At 32.1% G+C, this 24007-nt stretch overlaps 1 protein-coding gene across 6 annotated transcripts in view; it reads left to right on the forward strand.

The window, feature by feature from the left end:
- The window catches only part of LOC127710341 (myb-like protein X), a 126301-nt gene that overhangs the window by 67523 nt on the left and 34771 nt on the right, over positions 1-24007 (forward strand). For all 6 annotated transcript variants that reach the window (XM_052216152.1, XM_052216165.1, XM_052216156.1 and 3 more), the window contains 2 exons: positions 10759-10907; positions 13514-13669. In XM_052216152.1, coding sequence (XP_052072112.1) covers positions 10773-10907; positions 13514-13669 — 291 coding nt within the window. In that variant the 5' untranslated portion in view covers positions 10759-10772. The remainder of the gene's footprint in view (positions 1-10758; positions 10908-13513; positions 13670-24007) is intronic.

Raw genomic sequence — 24007 nt, forward strand, 5'->3', positions numbered from 1 at the left:
ATATCTCATTTCCATGGAGATTATTTGGCCCCGTCCCCTCATTCATGGTCTATTGACTTTGAAACTTTTGCTTAGTTTTCATGTATTAGTTTGTCATTAGGTCAGTTTAAGGGGAACCGTTAGTGGTAGGTCAATGATAATTGGTATGCAGTTGTATAAGCATTAGCACATCTCATTTCCATGGAGAATATTTGGTCCCTACCCCACAGTCATGGTCTATTGACTTTGAAACTTTTGCTTAGTTTACATGTATTAGTTTGTGATTAGTTCAGTTTAAGATGAACTACTAATATTAAGTCAATGCAAGTTTCATTTCCATGGAGATTATATAACCCCACCCCCAAATTATGGTTCATTGACTTTGAAACTTTCACATAGTTTACAAGTTAATGTTGTGTTTAGGTTTGTTTAAAGGGAACGACTTATGAAAAGTCAATGGTATTTGCTTTGCAGTTGTATTTGCATTGTCACATCTCATTTTCATGGAGATTGTTAAGCCCTGTACCTTCAGTCATGGTTCATTGACTTTGAATATTTGCATAACTTACATGTTAAAGTATTGCTATTTTAATTTCAACATTTGCATTATCAAAATAACAAATAGGCGAGACATATCTCTGTGTTAACAGTTTATTTAATTAGTAGATATTTTAACCTTTTAAATTTGACCAATTTGAAGCAATGTTAGAAGAATATTCCAAATACAATTTCTCTTGATTGCTTTATGTCTCTGGCCAAATCCAAAATTGCTGCTATGTAGCTATAACTGAAAATTTCACCCAATTGATAATATAAATACCAATGTAATACATTATAGATTATAAATATTTGGGCCAATTCTAATCTTCTCAGACTGTTTCTTTAGGTGACATATTTGGACTCTGGTAAACATCCAGCCTGACATTGTAGGAGTTTAGCCCATACATAGGCAGGTTACATAGTCTTGAGCTCTAGATGGGAAGAATCAGGAATTTACTTGAAGTATTCCCCATGGAAATCCTTTTTATTCATAATACTGTGTTGGTGTGTTCTCCACTTCTGTAATCCTACTGGGATGTGACATAATAAACCTGATACAGCAATGAAAAGATTCAACTTATTTTAAGTTGTACTGGTATAATTGGAAAGTTTCTTACCAATGAACCTAAATTTGGACATACAAAAATAAAGTTAAGTTTGTTAAAATTGTACAGATAACTTCACTTGCCAAGGACAGATAAAGAAACTACACTCTTTAATTATTCTTGTCTGCAGTGGCCATTGTTATAATGCTACGGCATGTGCATAATTGAATGCATCCAGCATTTGTGTTTGACAAGTTTTGTTCAGTTTTGATTATTTAATGCTTTTTTATTACTGTGCCTTTGTTGTAGTGTCCTAGATTAGAATTCTAATAATTCAAAAAAAGAGTTGAAAGTTTAGCCGTGGGACAATTTGTGCCAATAAATAATTAAAGCTTGGAATTTTTCTTGGATTTCAGTTTCCACTGTTTGTGACAGCTAAAATGATGCATTGTGTTATTTAACGAAATTTTGATAAATTGTCTAAATTAAAATTTTCATTGTTTGACATGAGTCATTTCAGTTGGACATGTTTTCAAGTCATTTCCTTCAAGATATTATTGATCTCCTCATTGCTATAACCATTTTAGTTGCAACAATGCAGTTTATTTTCATTAAATTTTATCAGTTGAACTAAAATTTATTAAAATAATGACAGTTTGGACTAATCTTCAGATTTTAACCTAATCAGATTGCAGCATTACCGTAATCAAACAAACATCTGCAGCCTTTAAAACTATCGATTGTCAAAGCGATAAATTTACCGTGGAAAATTCTTCCATAACGCTTGGATACAGATATCGCTAAAATTAAGGCAACGCTAATTTCTAAGAAAATTTGATATTTGATACCAGCAACTTTTTATAGCAGTTTGACCAATAACTATTATCATTTATATGCATCTTGGATTAAATGTAAAACTAAACCATTAAATTTGATAGTGGCGTCCTAAATCATGTAATAATCAAAGCAAATCGGAAACAACAGCCCATTAAGTCCGACAATATAAACCTTATCATGGCTTTCAAATTGTCGGCAAAATTAAATTTCAAACTTAATGAAAAATTTGATTGTGTTTGTTCAAAATGTTTGTGACAGAAAATTTTAGACTTCTTTATTCACAGAAGACTGATAAGGTTTACAAACACAAAATCAGATAGAAACTTTATTGTGCTTATAAAAAATTCAAATGTTTTCTAAAACTGTACACATTATAGAATAGAAAAACTTTTCAGACTTAGAATTGAGCATGTCTTGGGAAATTAGTTGTCTGTCATGATTAACTCTCACTTGGTTTGAATTTTCATCAGTAGGAGTTCATAATTTCTAGTGCTCTAAACAAGCAAGTCATACAGTCATACCATACAATTTTTTATCATCAATTGGTGACCATCATAGATATAGATTGACCTCTTAATCATCCTATTCAGCCTTTATATTCAAAATTAAAGTATTAAAAAGTCTTAAGATTTTTGTATAGCCTGCCAGCATTGCAGAATGTGCGACATGTGATTGCTTATCCAAATATAGTGGCAATAACTCCGTGTATAAAGCATCATATTTCCGAAGTAAAAAACCTGGATAATACATATCTGATATGTCTTATGATCTGAGGTTTTGGTCAGGCATTTGTCTGTTGTCCTTGACCTCATTTCATGATGTAATGGTCAACATTAGGTTTTCATGATAAGATTTATTTTTCAGATACTATAAGCTACCGGTAAACTTTATTTGGTATAAGGAATGATTGTATGGTGTACATGTCTGTCTGACAGAGTTCATCTGACTAATTGCATTTTTATGGTTAATTGGTCAATGTTAATCTGTTTCTCAGATATAATAAGTAATTATACAACATTACATCCCAGCTCCTTTGTTCTACCAGGGGTGATCTGAGCCGGATCACCCCTACCAGATCACCCTAGCTTGAGTTTCTTTGTTCTGTAACATTTTGGCAGGAATATCAAATCCAGAATAAAACTTAGATATATTTATACGGAAAAGACTAACTATCAAAATTTGTATAGAAAAAAATCCAATGTCTATTCTGGGAATCGAACTCAAGACCTTTAGCATATAGACCCGTGAGTCATACCCCTACACCAGGAGGACTGGATACAAACTCTGTTTTAATTTAACATATTTAAACATTGTGTTCGGGGCTCATGAAGGGTATATAGTAATATATAAAGTATATTATAATGATTGTGTGGCGTTCTAAATAAGATTTTATGAAGCATAAATGGTTTTTTATCTAATCTAGAACAGCTGGGATGTAAAATAGTTATCCCATTCGGACTTGGTATGTCAGTGTAAGATCACCCACTGGCCTCCTGGGATAACTTTTACTTATTCAATGGATATAGAATGATTGTAAAGTGTGTATATATCTAACAGGGTTCATCTGACATTGACCTCATTTTCATGGTTCACCAGTTAATGTGAAATTTTCATGATTAGTTCTGTTTCTCAGATAATATTAGGTAGGAGTTCAACTATATGTGATGAATAGATTGCTTGTAAGTTGTAGATGTTCACCTGACAGGGTCCAACTGACCTTCGTTTCATTTTCATGGTTCACTGGTCAATGTAGATGTTTTGTGATCAGAATTGTTTCTGAGATACTTAAAGTATTAAATAAACTGTATTGGGCCAGTAGAACATTGTGATGTGTTCATGCCCATCTGACATGGTGTTTTGTGATTTGAACTTTATTTTCATGGATAATTAATAATGATAAGTTTCTATTAAGTACTTTCAGCATAAATTTCAATCATATTCTATTACTCAGGTTAGACATTTCATGGTATAAACTCCTGTTTGTTTTTGGTTTATTCTACCATACTTACAGTCATTTCATTGCTGTATATCTTATTGAAAGAAAAACTTAGATTCAACTTTTAAGAAATTTTTACACACATTTGATTCATATAAGGTCAATTTTTCCAGAATTATCCTCCTCCTGTACTGCAGAAAATCATGAAGAATTAAACAATCAAATGACTAAATTCAAAATGAATTTGAAAACATTTCAGACAATGTCGAGATTGTTATAGCAAAATAAAAATTGCACTGTCATCTAGGTGATTTTGCAAGCTTCTCACCAAAACAGATCACCATGCCCACCAATTGAATTTATCAGCAAGCAACCTTTTTATTTGGATTCATGAAGAGGTGTCCTGACAACCTATAGCCATCATAAGTTTCAACCTTTCTACATTCATTGAAGTATGGATCATAACTGTATTCATTGTTAGATGTAGGTTTCTATTTTATCTATGTTCATATATTTTGGCACACTTAATGAAGTTTTCAGAACAAATACCCATGAGGATTATGTGAGGCCTCTATAAGTAAATAGTTTGTTTCCCAGAGATAATTAAAAGTAAAAGAGATGCAAAGATTTAAATTTCCAATGTTTTTTGAACAGATTGGGGTTAGACATGGTTTTACTTCAAACAGTGAAACTAAGACACAAAGAACAAGTGGGCCTCTAGTTGTATGTAGTCAATGACTTCCAATTACATGATATTGCTCTCATTATTGAAAAGTGGCCTTAAAAACCATTAAAAATTTGTATTTTGGGGAATTGAATGAAATTTAAGAACTCCAACAGCACTTGTCAGTTGAGTGCATTCATCCTCCATTGGGAATTAATGATTTTAACATCCATACATTTATGTTGCTTAGATCAATTTTCTAAATTTTGACATGATTTCTTTTTTATGTAATGAGTTTTCTTTACTGTAGAGAATATTAGTTGTGCCTTAACATAAATAGACTGATTATGACCCATGTCTGTAAACATTGTTGGTATGTTTATACCATACAATTAAATAACACTGACCTCTCTCTGTTTAGTTGTCTTTAAGTATGTATTATGTGTTCATAGATTTTGGGGAATTTTTGTAGCAAAATTTAGCATTCCAGAATTTTTGTTTATTTGAACAGAAAATTCCTCTCAAGAGGAAGTGACAACTTCTTTGTGTTTTCTTCAATAAAAGCTGTAACATATTTTTGATCAGGTAAATTTTATGGATAGGAAAAAATACATTGAGTGTCAAGGATAAACCAGCAATAATTTGCATGTTACTTAATAACATTTCTTTTACATGACTAGAACAATTGTCATCCCTAAGGATGATAGGCTAAAGTGATGTGACAGGTCAATGTCAACTTGTTCATTCCCTCAATTCTTCCCCTGGGTTCAGACATAAGTAATAATGTTCCTTCATCCAAGATATGTTTGGATGAAGGTGACATTCTTACAATATATGATCAATGCTGTTAATTGTCAACAAAGTAAATAATCCACTTGTCCATAAGTCCCCCAGATACAGGAAGACTGATGTGATAATTATATAGACCACATGGCTACTGAAACCCCTTGGTACAGGAACATGTTGACTACATAGACCCATCTGGCTTTGGGACCTCTTGATAAATGTTGGCTAATGTCATCAGTAGATGTTATGTCAATTAACTACATAGATAATTCTCCCACTGAGGCTCAATTGTTCAAAAATATGTTGACTATATAGACCAAACATTCTCTGGGACCTCTTTATATGTTACTACATAGACTACTTGAACACTTTGGCACCTTGGTACAGGTCATTGGCAATAACAGCATAGACTTCTTGAACACTTTGGCACCTTGGTACAGGTCATTGGCAATAACAACATAGACTTCTTGAACACTTTGGCACCTTGGTACAGGTCATTGGCAATAACAGCATAGACTTCTTGAACACTTTGGCACCTTGGTACAGGTCATTGGCAATAACAGCATAGACTTCTTGAACACTTTGGCACCTTGGTACAGGTCATTGGCAATAACAACATAGACTTCTTGAACACTTTGGCACCTTGGTACAGGTCATTGGCAATAACAGCATAGACTTCTTGAACACTTTGACACCCTGGTACAGGTCATTGGCAATAACAGCATAGACTTCTTGAACACTTTGGCACCTTGGTACAGGTCATTGGCAATAACAGCATAGACTTCTTGAACACTTTGGCACCTTGGTACAGGTCATTGGCAATAACAGCATAGACTTCTTGAACACTTTGGCACCTTGGTACAGGTCATTGGCAATAACAGCATAGACTTCTTGAACACTTTGGCACCTTGGTACAGGTCATTGGCAATAACAGCATAGACTTCTTGAATACTTTGGCACCTTGATATAGGTTATTGGCAATAACAACATACACTACTTGAACACTTTGCCATCTTAGCACAGGTTATTGGCAATATCAACAAAGACTACTTGAACACCTAGGCATTTGGATATAGGTTATTGGCAATAACAACATACACTGCTTGAACACTTTGGCACCTGGATGGAGGTCATTGGCAATAACAACATGGATACTTGAACACTTGAACACTTTGCTTCTTGGGTATATGTTATTAGCAATATCAACATACACTCCTTTAACACTTTGGCACTTGTGTAAAAGTCGTTGGCAATAGCTGCATATACTACTTGAACACTTTGGCACCTGTATATAGGTCATTGGCAATAACTTCAGACTACTTGAACACATAGGCACCTGTACATACAGGTTATTGACAATAACTACAAAGACTACTTGAACATTTTGACAACTGGGTACAAGTTATTGGCAATAACTACAGACTACTTTACCATTGAGGCAGCTGATACACTTTAAATATATAGCTTTTGTTATTAATATTACCTTTATAATTTTAAGTTTATTCCTGAAGAGGAATTTGAAATTATTTTGTAAGTTCTACCTGAGTTAAACAAAACATATTTATCAGCTTTTCCAATTATACTTAAAAGGATATGTTTGGACAGTACTGTACTGTACACTCTTGTGTAATTATACTTAAAAGGATATGTTTGGACAGTACTGTACTCTCTTGTGTAATTATACTTAAAAGGATATGTTTAGACAGTACTGTACTCTCTTGTGTAATTATACTTAAAAGGATATGTTTGGACAGTACTGTTCACTCTTGTGAAATGTTTAATTTACATTCAAATCATAGACAACAGTACTGACTATTTTTTGTCTTAAAAATTTTTGAAATTGAAAAAAGCTTCCTGTTTATGACTTAATATGGTGTTATCAAATATCGAGACCTTGCTAGAATTTTTTATGGATTGATATAGAGATACACCAGTTATTTGTCATAATCAAATATGTTTACAATCCTAATTCTAACTAATAATCTACAGTGAAATTTTCAGCTCAGTTTCAGTAATTTGAGTTTTTGTTCATTGGGTATGAATTTGTTTGATAGAGTACACCATAATTTGGCATAAATGATGAATTTTTAGTTCAAAATATTATTCAGGATATTATAATTAAAGGTTAAATTATTAACAGTTATTAAACACAATGTCTGGTTACAATATTTGTTTATTTGGTTCCTGTTAAACCAGCCAAGGGCTAAACTCAGTCCTATCTTACTTTAATAATTGCTAATAGTTTGAACATTAAAAATTTAGTACAAACCAAAAACCATATTTCTAGTTGTGTTTAATTGTCTGAATAAGTTTTGGGTTTTTAGTTTACCTCTTTGATGTGAAACTGAATAATAATGAGCTTACAACATCACTCTGAAGAAGTTGATGAGTGACATTTAATCATCATACATATAACACCATGCATGCAGAGAAGTAAAGGCAGTAGAACCACTACTTTCAATGTAGAGAGTATACACTTTAAAATATTTTTAACAAACCAAGTCCATATATGTTAATAAATATTTTTGTCAGTTTCCCCTTTTGACCAATTAAAAAAGAGGGAGATCCAAAATCCCTAACTTTTGACAAAAAAAAATGGAAAACACTATAGTTGTATTTAAGAACAAAGAAAGTGTTATATATGTTTTTAATGTTCGAAATAGTTTGTTTTAATTTTTTATACGACCGCAAAAAAATTTTGTGGTCGTATATTGGTATGACGTTGTTGTTGTTGTCGTCGTCGTCCGAAGACACATTGGTTTTCGCACTCTAACTTTAGTTTAAGTGAATGGATCTCTATGAAATTTTACCGTAAGGTTCAATACCACAAAAGGAAGGTTGGGATTGATTTTGGGGGTATGGTACCAACAGTTAAGGACTTAGGGGCCAAAAAGGGGCCAAAAATAAGCATTTTTGTAACTTCCAGACATAACTTGTGTGTTAGTGTATGGATCTCTCTGACATTGAACCACAAGGTTCCATATCACAAAGGGAATGCTTGGATTGATTTTGGGGGTAATTGCCTCAAAATTTTAGGAATTAGGGGCCAAAAAAGGGGCAAAAAACAAGCATTTTTCTAGTTTCATGACAATAACTTGTGTGTAAGTCTATGGATCTTTATGAAATTGTACGTCAAGGTTCCATATCACAAAGGGAAAGCTGGAATTGAGTTTGGGGGTAATTTCCCAAAATGTTTAGGAATAAGGGGCCAAAAATAAGCATTTTTCTAGTTTCCAGACAATAACTTGTGTTCAAGTGTATGCATCTCTCTGAAATTGTACTGCAAGGTACCATACCACTAAGGGAAGGCTGGGATTGATTTTGGGGGTAATTGCCTCAAAATTGTAGGAATTAAGGACCAAAAAGGGGAAAAAACAAGCATTTTTCTAGTTTCAGGACAATAACTTGTTTGTAAGTGTATGGATCTTTATGAAATTGTACTACAAGGTTCTATATCTCAAAGGGAAAGCTGGGTTTGAGTTTGGGGGTAATTGCCTTAAACATTTAGGAATTTGGGGCCAAAAAGGGGCCAAAAAACAAGCATTTTTCTAGTTTCCAGACAATAACTTGTGTTCAAGTGTATGGATCTCTCTGAAATTGTACTGCAAGGTACAATACCACAAAGGGAAGGCTGGGATTGAGTTTGGGGTGATGAATCATAAGGGGGTTCAAAAAATTTGGGGGGGGGGGGGGGTTCCTTTTTTTTTCTTTAAAATTTTCCATTTTAAATTGGTTATTTCTGATTTATATATAAAAGCAAATAATAATGATATGGTTTGAATAGGTAAATTAAAAAATTTTAAGTTCTAAGAGCACATTCATTCTGTGTCAGAAACCTATGCTGTGTCAAATATTTAATCACAATCCAAATTCAGTGCTGTATCAAGCTTGAATGTTGTGTCCATACTTGCCCCAACTGTTCAGGGTTCGACCTCTGCAGTCGTATCAAGCTGCGCCCAGCGAAGCATTTTATTCACATTTTTAAGGTCATGGCCTTTTAAAGCCGACTATACATTATGGGGTTTTCTCATTGTTAAAGATTGTACAGTGGCCTATAATTGCTTACATCCACTTATTTAAACTCTGGTGGAGAGTTGTCTCATTGGCAATCATACCACATCTTCTTATCTTTATATTGACTCTGTCAAAGTATATCAAATGTACAATAAAATAGTTGTGTATCTCAGCTGTTTATCCTGATGTAATTTTGTATTTTTAATGCCTGTGTTGTTCAGCTGTCTACCCTGATGTAATTTGGTAATGTTGAATGCATGTGTAGTTTAGCTGTCTACCCTAATGTAATGTGGTAATGTTGAATGCATGTGTTGTTTAGCTGTCTACCCTGATGTAATGTGGTAATGTTGCATGCATGTGTTGTTCAGCTGTCTACCCTGGTGTAATGTGGTAATGTTGCATGCATGTGTTGTTCAGCTGTCTCCCCTGATGTAATGTGGTAATGTCGAATGCTTGTGTTGTTCAGCTGTCTACCCTGATGTTATTTGGTAATGTTGAATGCATCTGTTGTTCAGCTGTCTACCCTGATGTAATGTGGTAATGTTGAATGCATGTGTTGTTCAGCTGTCTACCCTGATGTAATGTGGTAATATTGAATGCATGTGTTGTTCAGCTGTGTACCCTGATGTAATTTGGTAATGTTGAATGCATGTGTTGTTCAGCTGTGTACCCTGATGTAATTTGGTAATGTTGAATGAATGTGTTGTTCAGTTGTCTACTCTGATGTAATTTGGTAATGTTGAATGCATGTGTTGTTCAGTTGTCTCCTTTGATGTTATTTGATAATGTTGAATGCATGTATTGTTCAGCTGTCTAGCCTCATGTAATGTGGTAATGTTGAATGCATGTGTTGTTCAGCTGTCTACCCTGATGTTATTTGGTAATGTTGAATGCATGTATGATGTTAATGTGGATCCTTTTTTTTTTGTGGGATACAAATTTACATGGATTTTGTGGGTATACTTGGAACCACAAATTTAAACATTCAACAAAGTAAAAGTTTCCTTGGCTTGCATACAGACTTTGGCAAGACAACATAATAAAATATCCAGGAAAACACAATTTTTATTCTCAATCGACGAAAAATTTTCCCACTAAAATAAATGAAAAAACCACAGTACTCCACATTACTCACCAGAATGAACGAAGGCAGAGAATTCATTTGACTAATTACTCAGAGTACATGTAAGTTGCACATAAAGTAGTGATGGATGATAGATACTGTTAGGCTGACATTTTGTCATCCAAGGGATTTTTACAGCTTACTGTATAGAAGGTATATGTTTTGCTGATTGTTGAAGGTGGTACAGTAGGTAATCTGTAGTTGTTCACATCAGTTGTCTCATAGGCAATCATACCCCATCTCCTTATTTTTATATTTAAATTTATTTATTTTATCACAACAACAGTCAACCATGAAGTTTGATTGAACCCTTTATTTATATCTTGTATTTCAGATTAGATAAAGAATATGAGTGCAGCAAAAATGGTTGCTGACTCCACTCAAGGAGATTTGGATGAACCTAAAAAAAAGAGGAAGAGAAAGAGAGAAAATCTTAAGAAAAAGTCAAAGAAATTGAAGAAAAGAGACAGTAGAAAAGGAAAGGTATCAAAACTTTATAAATGGACTTAGAATAGAATAAATGTTAAAAAGCTTTGTTCAGTCTCTATGAAATTATTCATAATTTTAATTTCTCGTAGAAGCATTAGTATTATTTGATTATTAGGAAAAAATGAAATTTTGAAGGCATTTATCATTTTATCCCTGATTTCAAGTTAGCTCATCTATGATATTGTAGTAACTGATTAAAGAAGCCAGAAAACTCATTTAAAGTCCTCAGGATCCATGTGTTAGTAATAATAATTGAAAGGCATTTGACTTGGAAGACAAATTATTATTTTTTTGTCAAATGTGCATATTGGTCATAAAAATGTAATAAATTAACAGAAAAAGTTGTGAAATATTGTAATAAAAAGTTATTTTCAAAATGATATGGTTCTTTTCTTTAAGGATTGGCATTAAATTCTTGTAATAAAGCTCTGAAAGTTATTTTCTATAAATGTAATTGGCATTTATTTTCTATGTATTTAAGAATCCTATTGTTTCCTTAGAACAAGCCTTTGATGTGAAATAATTATCAACAATTTCACAAATTGAAAATTCTATATGACTGTTTCATTGCTCTCGATAAACTTTAATAAAACTGGAAATTAAAAATTGGTTATTTTAAGTTCCAGAAGAATGGAATTTTCATTGAGATAAAAGATTAATAAAAACAAATAATTCAAGCCATTATGATGATTAAAAAAATTTGATATTCCAATCAGGGGGGATTTCAAATGAAATAACAATGAAAAAAGATCGATGGATGTGTATTCAACTTTTTCAGCTTTGAATTGACAATTTATTTGTAGATTTATTGGGAAGTTGATAAATTTTAATTTGTGCCCAGCACGATTTTAAAGACATTTTTATTAAACTCAATTTCCTTCATCGTCCTGGGAATATAAAATGGAAGGCCTTTGTGATTCATTTTTTTTCATCCAAATGTTAGTTTGCCTTTAATGTAAAATTTAATAAATATTCACCTAGAATATAAAGAGATTTGCAATTTGCATATAGAGATGTTATTTTGAAAAGTACATAAAAATTGATTTTATTTGAATTATAAATCACAGTTGAATTAATTGATGGTGAAAAAGTGTAAAAAATTACTTTTAATCAAAAAAGTTCAAATGAGGGAAATGGCAAAGAAGAGATTTGTTTAGACCGTTAAGTTCCGATGTTTTTGGATCAGTGAATTATTGATATCAATACAAAACATTGCAAAATAGTTAAATGGTTTATCTCATATTTAAATGTATTGAGTTGAATGACTTTAATTAAAGATATCCTGACCTTGATCAGTTAAACTTGATTGATTAGTAAAACTTTTTTCACATCAGTAGAATCATGTTTTTTAGCAATCAAATGTGAAATTGTCCAAGACAGCAATTTTTCACTTGAAAACACCCATGTAATTAGAAAGAATATTCATAGGTTCAAGGTTTCAAAGAAAGTCCCTTCAGAATCAAGATTGAGCTAAGTATTAATAGGTAGCTTATAAAAGCAAAAATTCAGTGAACAAATTCTTTTTGCTCCTTTGAGGAGCAAAAAATTCTTTCTTAGTTTTTTTTTTGTCAGAATAACTGCAAACAGCTGTAAGTCTATGATTCTTAATTTGATTATGAACCATATGAACTTTTACATTAAAAGGTCAAGGTAACATTTCTAAAAACAATTGCCAGACACTCTGAGAAGTAATTTGATTAGCCTCATGAAGCTCTACAGTTAAAATTCCCAAGTATAATCATATAGTCTTGTAAATCAATGTGTCTAAAGGCCATGATGTCAGGACATTTTGGACCCTAAAGTCCTTGGTCTTTCAATTCCTTATGACGTTGCCAAAGGAATGTTTAGTCAAGGCAATAAAAACTACATGTTTGCTCTTTACATTTTTAACTTTTCCTTTATATTTTGTTGCCCGCTGGCCTTTTCATTGGCTATATGGATTGAAAGGTTTGACCCAGCAACATCTATTATTTTCAATATTTTTCTAACCTTACATTTCAAAAACACTTTTGAAACAATATTTTGAAATTCTTGTTATTTCATATATATATGCCCACCGTCAACATACATGGTGAAAGTTTTTGGTCAAGGTAGTTTACCATGTAGCTGTGGTCACATTAATGTTAAACATAGTAAACATGTTCATTTTGGTGTGAACTTTAAAAATATATGTCAAATTATGGTTGGTACCTAGATTTTGTGGTTCACTTATTAACATGGAAATGTGGTAGTGCCATTGTAGCAGACAGTTATATCATTCATTTTTTACCATACATATCATATGAGAAATCCAAAACAATGTTTTCCTCACCCGAAAGTTTTACATTTTAAAAGTATCCAAATTTATTTTTTTTTAGATTAAACATGCCCGTAAATTTCTTTATTTTTCCATTTTCGATTGAAAAAGGCATCATTTATGAAATTGTGTTATTTTGACTTTCAGCTGAACAGGGAGCACCTTAAGAGTTGGTGTTAGTGAACTTCAGCATGATCATTTGGCAAAGGAAAGGGAATTATAGGGAATAGCAGAATTTTGGGAAAATGTAGCAAGTAACATAATAAATATGATCTGACAATTTAGATTTTTTTTCTTTCTTTAGTATAGCAAAAAAGAAGATGAAGATTCTGACCTTGACCTTGAGAAAGAACTTCAGCCAATAGGTGATTACATAAAGGAACGTTATGAGATGAATGAAGAACTTTTCCACTGTCTTCGTGGACCAACTTTACAACGCTACATACCAGATGTACTTAAGGTAAATATTTTCACGAGTTGAATGACAAAAATTACTTTTGGGGACCAAAATTACACTGTTCCATCAAAGATGTTAGTCAGGTAAATAGTTAACTGATTTACCAAAAAAATTTGACTTTTTTGATCAGTGCAATGTAAATTACTAGATTTACTTAGGTTTAAAGGGTTAAGTTGATTAGAACCTTATACCAGTAACTGTCCATTTCTTACTATTCTACAGCCAGAGCAGGACAACATTGTGAACCTGCTATTAAGGTAAACAAATGTATCATTATCACAGATAGTATAAAAAGTACATGTATGGTAGTTTCTACTTTTGCTTTATAAGACTATGGCCAATCGCTTCTATGAAATAGGTAAAAATATGTGGAAAATCATATACTAATGATGTATATATCTGTTATTGAACATGATCACCATGATTTCTGAAAATTAATATCTGAAAAAAAAAAGAAGAAAAAAATTAATTACAAATTTTTATACAACCGCAAAAATTTTTGCGGTCGTTATTGGTATCACGTCGTCATTGTTGTCTGCGTTGTCCGAACCTTGTTGTTGGTTTCCGGACAATAACTTTAGTATAATTAAATAAAAATCTATCAAATTTAAACACAAGGTTTATAACCACAAAAGGAATGTTGGGATTGATTTTGGGGGTTATGGTCCTAACAGTTTAGGAGTTAGGGGCCAAAAAGGGGGAAAACAAGGGTTTCCTGGTTAATGGACAATTACTTAAAAGTACGATGTTATGTTTAGATTACCTCCCTTACACTGCTTTTAAATTATATATAAAGAAATGTTGTATTGTCTTGAGGTGATTAGCTGTCAATTTATTTTTAGAAGTTACTATTAAAAATGCTGATTAAGGAATATTAATTTTAGCCATGATTATGTATGTCATTTTCTATTTTAAGACTTTTATGATGTATTTAAATGGGTAATTATGGTTGCAAACTCCATTGGAAATTTGAATTAAGATTATGACCATATCTTGAGGGAAAGATTTTTTTTTGTTTTTTTAAAAAGGTGGGGGGGGGGGGGGGGGGGGTCAATTCGCAACAGCAAAGTGTATTGCACAAACACAAAAGCAAAAAATTGAATATAAATTCAAATCATATAACCAATTCTAAGTTCTTTGACTACAGTTATTCTGTGTCAGAAACCTATTATGTGTCAAATATTTCATTACAATCCAAATTCAGACCTGTATCAAGCGCGAATATTGTGTCCATTTTTGCCCCAACTGTTCAGGGTTGGACCTCTGGGGTGGTATCCAGCTGCGTTCTGCGAAGCAATTTATTAAATCTTGTAAAGGGTCATTCGCTACAATGACAGAATGTATTGGGACCAAATGTCTGTGAATGCATCCTGTCATTGTCACTTTTTAGGATTGTATCACCTGAAAACTATAGCACAAAACTAAGCTAATGGAAAAGGTTTCAGTAAAGATTTAATAGGAATAAAACCACTCATTCAAAGCCCCATTGCTTTCTATGTTAAATATTGCAATTTCAGGCATTCATAGCTATTTTATCGTAAGTTCAAACAAAGTAGCAGTCTTTACATGTCAAAACTAAACCTTTCTTTGACTTGTGATAAAAAAATCAACATACCTTTAATTGCATATTAGAGGGCACTGGTTCCAGGAAGTTTGGTAGTACAAAAACAGGTACCTCTGATCTGAACACCAGGGCAAATATGCCCTATTTTAATTTCATATATCTTTTTGATATTAATAAGAAAGTTTCAACAAGGATTCTACTGTGATCCCAAGTCCTTAAGCTTTCATATTCTACAAAAATTATCCAAATATTTTACTTATTGACAAAGTTACAGCTATGCATAGGAACTATCTTATTTTAAATATGTGCTACTTTCTTGTATGTTCTTTCAGACCAGGCCCAAAAATGTGGTTCTATACCTTGAATCTCTAGTTTAAATAATAGCAGTATAAATGTGAAAAGATAATATGTTTTGTTTTATGGAGTTAACCAGACATTTTCTTTTTTTTTACAAATATAAATCTCATAAAACACAAAAATGTCTTACTATGTAAAACAATAAGACTTTTTTCATTTTCTGAAATTTGATGAAGATTGTCCCGTCAAGAAAGTTTAAAATCTTTATTTAATGTTGACCAAGCCTTAGTGACGTATTCATTGATAATTTAGCCATTTCAGAAGCAATTTGTTTGTTATATCAATCTAAACCAATCGGATCTTGCCCTAATGACATGGACAGACAGTATTTTCTTCTTGGATAACTGACTGAAACAAAGTATAATAAAAATGACCGTAGGCTCGCAGACAAAATTTAATTACAAATTGTTTGAAATGGTTCTGTTATAGTGTGTACATTTACCAATATTGGTTTTGAAAATTGAGTCTACTTGTCGGACAAGCTTTTTATGTAAAGGTCGAATTGTTTTGTAAGCTTATTGTATGTCCTTTCATCTATATGTAGATTAGATTTTGAGTTGCGACTATTGATTAAATTTTGTTCATGACAATTCTTGATAGGATTTTTTTTTGTAATTTTTGCAAAGCTGTCCACTATCATCATATTTAAAACAAGAAATAACAGGGTTGAGGTTAATGATGATATGAAATGGCGGTATCAATCAACTTGTAGTTCTGAACACGATAACAGTCTTCTGTATAATAAATGTTTAAAAAATCAGACAAAAATAACACATAACCACAGATCTTTTATTGATGCTTGTCTTCAAAATGAAAATGACTGTAAGATCTTCAGTAAAGAGACTTTCTTTTGAAGGAATATGGCGATTGTCTTTTGAGTAAGTTGTAGTTGTTAGGTAATACCTTCAGCAGTGATTTCTGATGAAAAAATCTTGTTGTTAATTTAGGGTAGTACAGTTGGTGGGAGCCAGGGTGATAGGTTGCTGTTTCTGTGCAATAACTAGCAATGCTTTCCAAATTTCAATATGTTATTACCGATCATAAATGGAAATGAAGTTTAGTATTGACAATTTTGATGTTTGTATGTTGTTATAACTGTGCTCTGAAGGAGAGAAGATTAGCTGGTTTATGCCTGTCAATCTATCCCATCAAATTTTGGTCACATTTTTCTCAGGAACTATATCAGAGCTTCCCAAAATTTGGCATCAAGCTTCATGTGAGCAGTCTATTCTGTGATGTGCATGTTCAACTTCCTGTTTACTAAATACTTATATATTCTTACACATAATGGCCATGAATGAAAGTTGCATCATTTTCTCAGGTGCTACAAATCAAGGTCTTCTGAACACCTTCATGTTAGCATGCTATGCCATGTGATATGTGTTCACATCTAAAGCTCATTAACTTCCTGTTTTTCAAAAACTTATTGAGGGGGGGGGGGGGTCATTAGTGAGCAAGTGCTGTTTTGATGATTTTCACTTTTTGCTGTTCATAATTTGAATGAATAGTTCTTGCCTAAGTTTTATTGAAAGAACTTTTGATCACCAATTTTGATACCATTCTTTTTTTATACATCTGCAAAAAATTTATGCGGTCGTATATTGGTATCATGTCGTCGTCATCCGAAGACAGTTTGTTTCCGGACAAAACTTTAGTATAATTTAATAGAAATCTATGAAATTTAAACACAAGGTTTATAACCACAAAAGGAAGGTTGGGATATATTTTGGGGGTTATGGTCCTAACAGTTTAGGAATTAGGGGCCAAAAAGGGGCCCAAATAAGCATTTTTCTAGTTTCCAGACAATAACTTGTGGAACGGTGTATGGATCTCTCTGAAATTGTACCACAAGTTTCCGTACCACAAAGGGATGGTTAGGATTGGCTTTAGGGGGTTATGGCTCAAATCGGAATTAGGGGCAAAAAAGGGGGATAAACAAGGGTTTCCTGGTAAATGGACAATTACTTTAGACAATTTAAAAGCAGTTTAAGGGAGGTAATCCAAACACGATTACCTCCCTTACACTGCTTTTAAATTATGTATAAAGAAATGTTGTATTGTCTTGAGATGATTAGCTGTCAATTTATTTTTAGAAGTTATTATTAAGGAATATTAATTTTAGCCATGATTAGATTATGTATGTCATTTTCTATTTTTAGACTTTTATGATGTATTTAAATGGGTAATTATTGTTGCAAACTCCATTGGAAATTTGTGAATTGAGATTATGACCATATCTTGAGGGAAAGAATTTTTTTTTTTTGGGGGGGGGGGGGGGGGGGGAAAGGGGAGGAGGTGAAAAAAAATGGGGGGGGGGGGGTAAAAAGAAATTGTGGGTTGGTCAATTTTTTTCTCATTTCAGAAATTAAAAAAAAAATTCTTCAAAGTGGGGGTCAATACGCAGCAGCATAGTGTATTGCACAAAAGCAAAAAAAAGGTGGGGTAATTTTTATTTTTTTTGTGGGGAGGGGGGGGGGGGGGGGGTTAATTTGCAACAGCAAAGTGTATTGCACAAAACAAAAAATTGAATATAAATTCAAATCATATAACCAATTCTAAGTTCTTTGACTACAGTTATTCTGTGTCAGAAACCTATTATGTGTCAAATATTTAATTACAATCCAAATTTAGACCTGTATCATGCGCGAATATTGTGTGCATTTTTGCCACAACTGTTCAGGGTTGGACCTCTGTGGTCGTATCCAACTGCACTCGGCGAAGCAATTTATTTATTAATCATAGAGAGAAACGAAGATTGTTCTAGTAGTCTATAGTAAAATTGGAAGAGGTCCATTGAATCAAAATAGCTGCAGTGCAAAGTATAAGCACAGGGACATTCACATAAACTTAATAGACACTCAATCTCTGCTTTAAATTTAAGATTGAAAGTTCTATCAATTCATAGATATGATTAGTCTGTAGTCAAAACAAATAAACTATGACATGTTCAACAAGAAATATTGTATTAAATTCATTTTTCCTTAAAAAACTTAATAGCCTTCACAATTATTAATATGATATGGACTTTTACAGACAATTTCCAATATTTTGCAAAACTTTATTAGATTTTTTTATGTGATATTTTGAAAAATTGAATTCTTTTTAAAATCTAATTTGATAAAAAAAAATCATTTATGAAACTGCCAGTTATTGGGAAATATTATAGTCTATCAAATAAGTTTTAATATGTTTCTGTCTGTCACAATTTATCTTGATATTTAGTCAAATATTATGTGGTATGACAAATTTGGTTTTAAATTATTTTATAAGAAGAGATATATCATAAAATAGAAGTGATTGTCTGTAAAAAGAACAAACACAGTTATAAGATAGATCATAGTCATCCTCCACTTCTTATTCATAGATTTGGCTATATGCAATCCTTACTGAGCATTCAAAACAGCAACCTAAATGATGAAGTGTAGTTTCAAGTTGGGTACTCAAAAGACTAACTTAACCTGCCTACAGTTGCTTTTTCAATGTCAGTTAACTTGTCAGTGTTATATTTTTGGGCAGCCTTATGTGTCAGATCACTCTCGAAGATTGTGCAAATTCTGAAGTTAAGGCATATCATCTAAAACAATAAATGTGTACAGGTATTACAGTGTGACTGCATAAAGTATAAAACACCATGTTAATCATCTGCCACCAACTTTTGACATGTAATTTGCCCATAATTGAAAAAAGTGCATGCCTGATTTTCAGGTCAGTTGCTTTCATTTTGTATAAATGTTCAAAAAAACATCATCCAATTCTATTATAAAGAAGAAATTAAATTTGTGGTAAAGAAATCTAGTGCTTTGTCATTCTTGTAATTAATTTCATATTTAATAAATACTTTTGTACAAATGGTGCGTATGCCTGAGCCTTTTGATGTAAATTAGTTAGCTACACTTCTGAGTATTTTTTCGGTATCTTATGCTTATGGAAGAAGTTGATTAAAATTCAGTACATTGTACAAGTGCACATTGATATCAAAGTGACTGTTCCACACTTTTTTCAAATATAAAGAGAAGCTTGTTTAGATGTTATATTTGCCCAAAAGGGTCTTTTTTACAGTTTTTCCCCAGCTGGATTGTTAGTCAAAGGAGTATGACTAAAAAATATTGTTTGTATACACACCCATCACTCTCAATATGTACAAATCAGCTATTAAGATTCAAGGGAAAGTTATTTATAATATATCTTTCTGTAAATTTTAGGATTTCCCAATTCAGTTCACCCTTAAATATAATTAATTGAGTGTATTTCTCTAAAAAAAGTGGTCGAAAAATATTTGAATACATTTCCTCCCAAGCTTTTCACTTGTTTTTCATTTAGAAATCAAAGAAACTATAATGTCATGAACTTTTTTTTACACTTTTTACACATGATTTTAATTTAGAGGTAAAGTTGATCATTTTCAATCAAACCGCAAGTGTTAAAACATGTTTGTACATGTAAATGGTACACAACTTTAATGAAAATCTCTTGTTTTTTTTATGTGTTATTAATTGTTAAGTATCAGTGTCAATGATAACTATTATGTTTATTAATGTCCAAGTTTTCTTAAACATCAATCATTTGGGATAATTTGGAAAAAAATTATGATGATAAATCATTATATTGTCATATAGAATATAGTTGAGCTCAAGGAAAAAAATAAGCATTTAATTGTACTTTTATTATTAACACTTACTTTAACTGATCAAACTATTTATATGTTTACACACAGTTTGAAGATGGTAAGCCATCCATCCATCCACCTGTCTGTCCATCCAGTCATCCAAAAATGTCTCACAAGAACTCAAGTTTCAAAAAGTCTTTATGCTATGATTTCCAGCTAATTTCAAATTTTGAAGTTTTTCACATTAGTTTTTGGACTTTCTTAGATCCACCTTCTTTTGGTTCCTGGTTGATAGATGTCTCATTGGAATTCATAACACATCTCCTTATTTTTATATTTCATCATCAAAAACTGAAAGTTTTTCATGCATCTCACGATAACTCAGGTACAGTGTGACTAATTCATTTGAAGTTTTTACACTATGCTAAGTTTTATGAATACAATGTACCTTTTGGTTTTGATATTACCAGTTCAGCGACTGTTGTGATTTTTTCAGTTTTTATGATTTATTGGACAACTATATTTGGTATATAGAATTATTCCAAGGTATACATTTCTTTCAGACAGGGTTCAACTGACCTTGAACTCAATTTATGGATCAGTAATCATGTTTAGTTTTTGTCGAGCCTGCGACATAGGGATAGTGATCAGCTGGCAGCGGCGTTAGCTAACTTCTTAAAAGCTTTATATTTTAGAAGCTAGAAGACCTGGATGCTTTATACTTTGTATATAGATGCCTTATGTTAAGAAGTTTCTGTCTGTCGTATGTCCATTGTCCTTGACTTCATTTTCATGGTTCAGTGACTACTTGAAAAAAAAGTCAACGTTTTTTGTAATGTTAATTTCTTTCTTATTATGAGTAATAGGATAACTATATTTAGTATGTGCGTACTTTGCAAGATCCTCATGCCCGCAGGTTTTATTTGACCTTGACCTCATTTTCACGGTTCATTTCTCAGTGTTAAGTTTTTGTGTTTTGGTCTGTTTTTCTTCAACTATAAGCAATAGATCAACTATATTTGTTGTATGGAAGGATTGTAAGGGGTATATGTCTGTCTGGTAGGTATCATCTGACCTTGACCTCATTTTCATGGTTCATTGGTCAATGTTAAGTTTTCATGGTTAAGTTTGTTTCTTAGATACTATAAGCAATAGGTCAACTATATGTAATGCATAAATTGATTGTAAGGTGTACATGTCTGTTTGGCATGGTTCATCTGACCTTGACCGCATTTTCATGGTTCGTTGGTCAATGATGAGTTTTCTTGGTTAAGACTGTTTCTTAGAAACTATAAGCAATAGGTCAACTATGTTTGGTTTATTGAATGATTGTAAGGTGTACATGTATTTCTCGTTTGGTTTATCTGACCTTGACCTCATTTTCTTGGATCATGTTAAGTTTATGTGTTACTTGTAGTAAAGCTTTATATTTAGGACTATCAACATAAAATCAATGGTTAGTAAAGAAGGTGAGACATTTCAGCATGTGCACTCTTGTTGTGAATAAATCAGTTTCTTAGATACTATAAGCAATAGGTCAACTATATATTTGATGTATGGAATGATTGCAAGATATACATCTGTGACTTCAGGGTTCATCTGACCGTGATCTTATTTTCATTGTTAATTTTGTTTTTAAATTTTGTGATTATGTTAATTTTTCAGATACTTTCAGGGATGTTAAGCAACCAACAATCAATCAATCAATCAGACTCCTTAAGGTGAAGGTCAACTAGATTTTGTGTTTTGAAAGATTGAAAGATATACATGTCTATCTGCTAGGGTTCATGTACCCTTCACCACATGTTTATGGTTGACTAGTAAATGTTTGTGAATGGGCCAGTTTCTCAGGTACTATGACCAGTAAGTCAACTATATTTGGTTATAAATGATTGTAAGGTGTACATGTCTCTCACTGGTAGGTTTTATCTGACCTTTCCATCATTTTCATAGTTTATTGATGAAAGTTAAGTTTTCAGGAAACATTAAACAATAGGTCACCTCTTATTAGGTGTATTGCATGATTGTTAGGTGTGTACATGTCAGACTGGCAGTGTTCCTCTGATCATGACCGGGTTTTCATGGTTTAATGGTCCAAGTTAAGTTTTTATGAATATGTTGGTTTCTCAGATACAATACCCTAATAAATTGGTCAGCTCTATATTGTGTATGAATTTCATCTGACATTGACCCCCTTCTCATGGATCATTGATGATGATAAGTTTCTGTTATATCTATATTAAGACCTTGATAGTAAATTTCAACACTAGAACTTATTATAGAATTTGATAGTGTTTTCCTGAAGTTTCCAGGATTATTGATATTTTAATATTACAACAATGTACCATAGAATTTAATACACGTGTTATTACCTCTTCTTACAATGTTACTATTTATACAACACATTCTCTTGTGAATTTTCTACTTCACAGAAAATTAAATTTTATAGAAAATGTTTCACTCTCCTCAATGTGGTTGATGTTTGAATTTTGTCATATTATCTCGAGGGAAAATGTAACATCTAACATACTATGGTTCTTTTAGACAAACGATACCAAGTGGGAACAGGAATGACTAGAGTCAATTTATTTCACTATTTTTAACTCTTTCATGTAAAAACTTAAATCCTTGACATTGAAAAGGTTGAACAAATAAAAAACAGACCAAATGTAATGAGTCAAAAATACTATTCAAGAAGAAATTTTAATTAAGTCTTTAATGCAGCAATTCTTGATACACTTTAATTAATTGTGTCTAGCCACAACATTGAAGAAAAACAATGCACTGTACATTTGACCTTAATGCAGGTATTTGACTTTCTTCATGTTTCTTGGTATAATTTTCTGTTGCCAGTCCTCCTTGCAAGTAATAAGCAGATAATTGGTATATAATTGTTGAATAAAAAAAGACAATTAAATCTGCTTGATCTACTTTTGTACTTTTGACCAATATACAGCTATAAATAAGACTTCAAATATGTTATAAAGTTTTCAGTCATCCTTGAGGATATTGAATTCAATTGGACAGTTTTAAGGGATAACACTTTTCATAAACATATTAACCAATTTGATAAAATGGCATGATTAAAAAAAATAATAATAACTTTCATAATGGACAGGAGGTTTGGGGAAAAAAATCTGTTTACCATAATATATAAAGTGGGTTAACAGGAATCACTGAAATACTGCACAGTACAACACACTACATCAACCACCATTTATTCATCAATTAAAATCTTATGGGAGTTATGTCCCCTTAACATAATAGTTCATACTTTTAGTATCTTATTTGAATCGTACCTTGAATAAATTTCCTAGGAAGGGATTGTATGTGGTGCAAATAAACCTCCCAAGTGGTTATTTTACAATTATCTTTTAAAGTTCCCCTCCCTTGCATTGAGTTAGCATCCTAAAAATCTTAAACTGATGTTAGAACTGCCTGTGTAAATCAATTGTAATGATTTTAGGTCAAGAGCTTATAATATTTGAATATAAGTTTTATTGTTAGCCATCTGTTTTCAAGTTTAAAAATCACTAGAAAGCTTATAAAAACCTACAGGCTGTTTACAGTTTGTAAAATCAACGTATATTCAGATTTAAAAAGCCGAACGGAAATTATCTTCCAACTTCAACATATGTTTCACTGCCAATTTACATTTTTATAAACAGTATGTGCTTACATTATACAAATATTTTGATTTATTTGACGGAAATGGCTTGAATGTATGAAAGTAGAATTGAAAGAATTTTCACTTAGAAATGTGCAATATGTAAATTATTTCTCTCAAATTGTTACCAAGGATGACAATAACGTG

This window comes from Mytilus californianus, unplaced genomic scaffold (genome assembly GCF_021869535.1).
Source record: "Mytilus californianus isolate M0D057914Y unplaced genomic scaffold, xbMytCali1.0.p SCAF_1, whole genome shotgun sequence".
In the NCBI taxonomy this organism is placed as follows: Eukaryota; Metazoa; Mollusca; class Bivalvia; order Mytilida; family Mytilidae; genus Mytilus; species Mytilus californianus.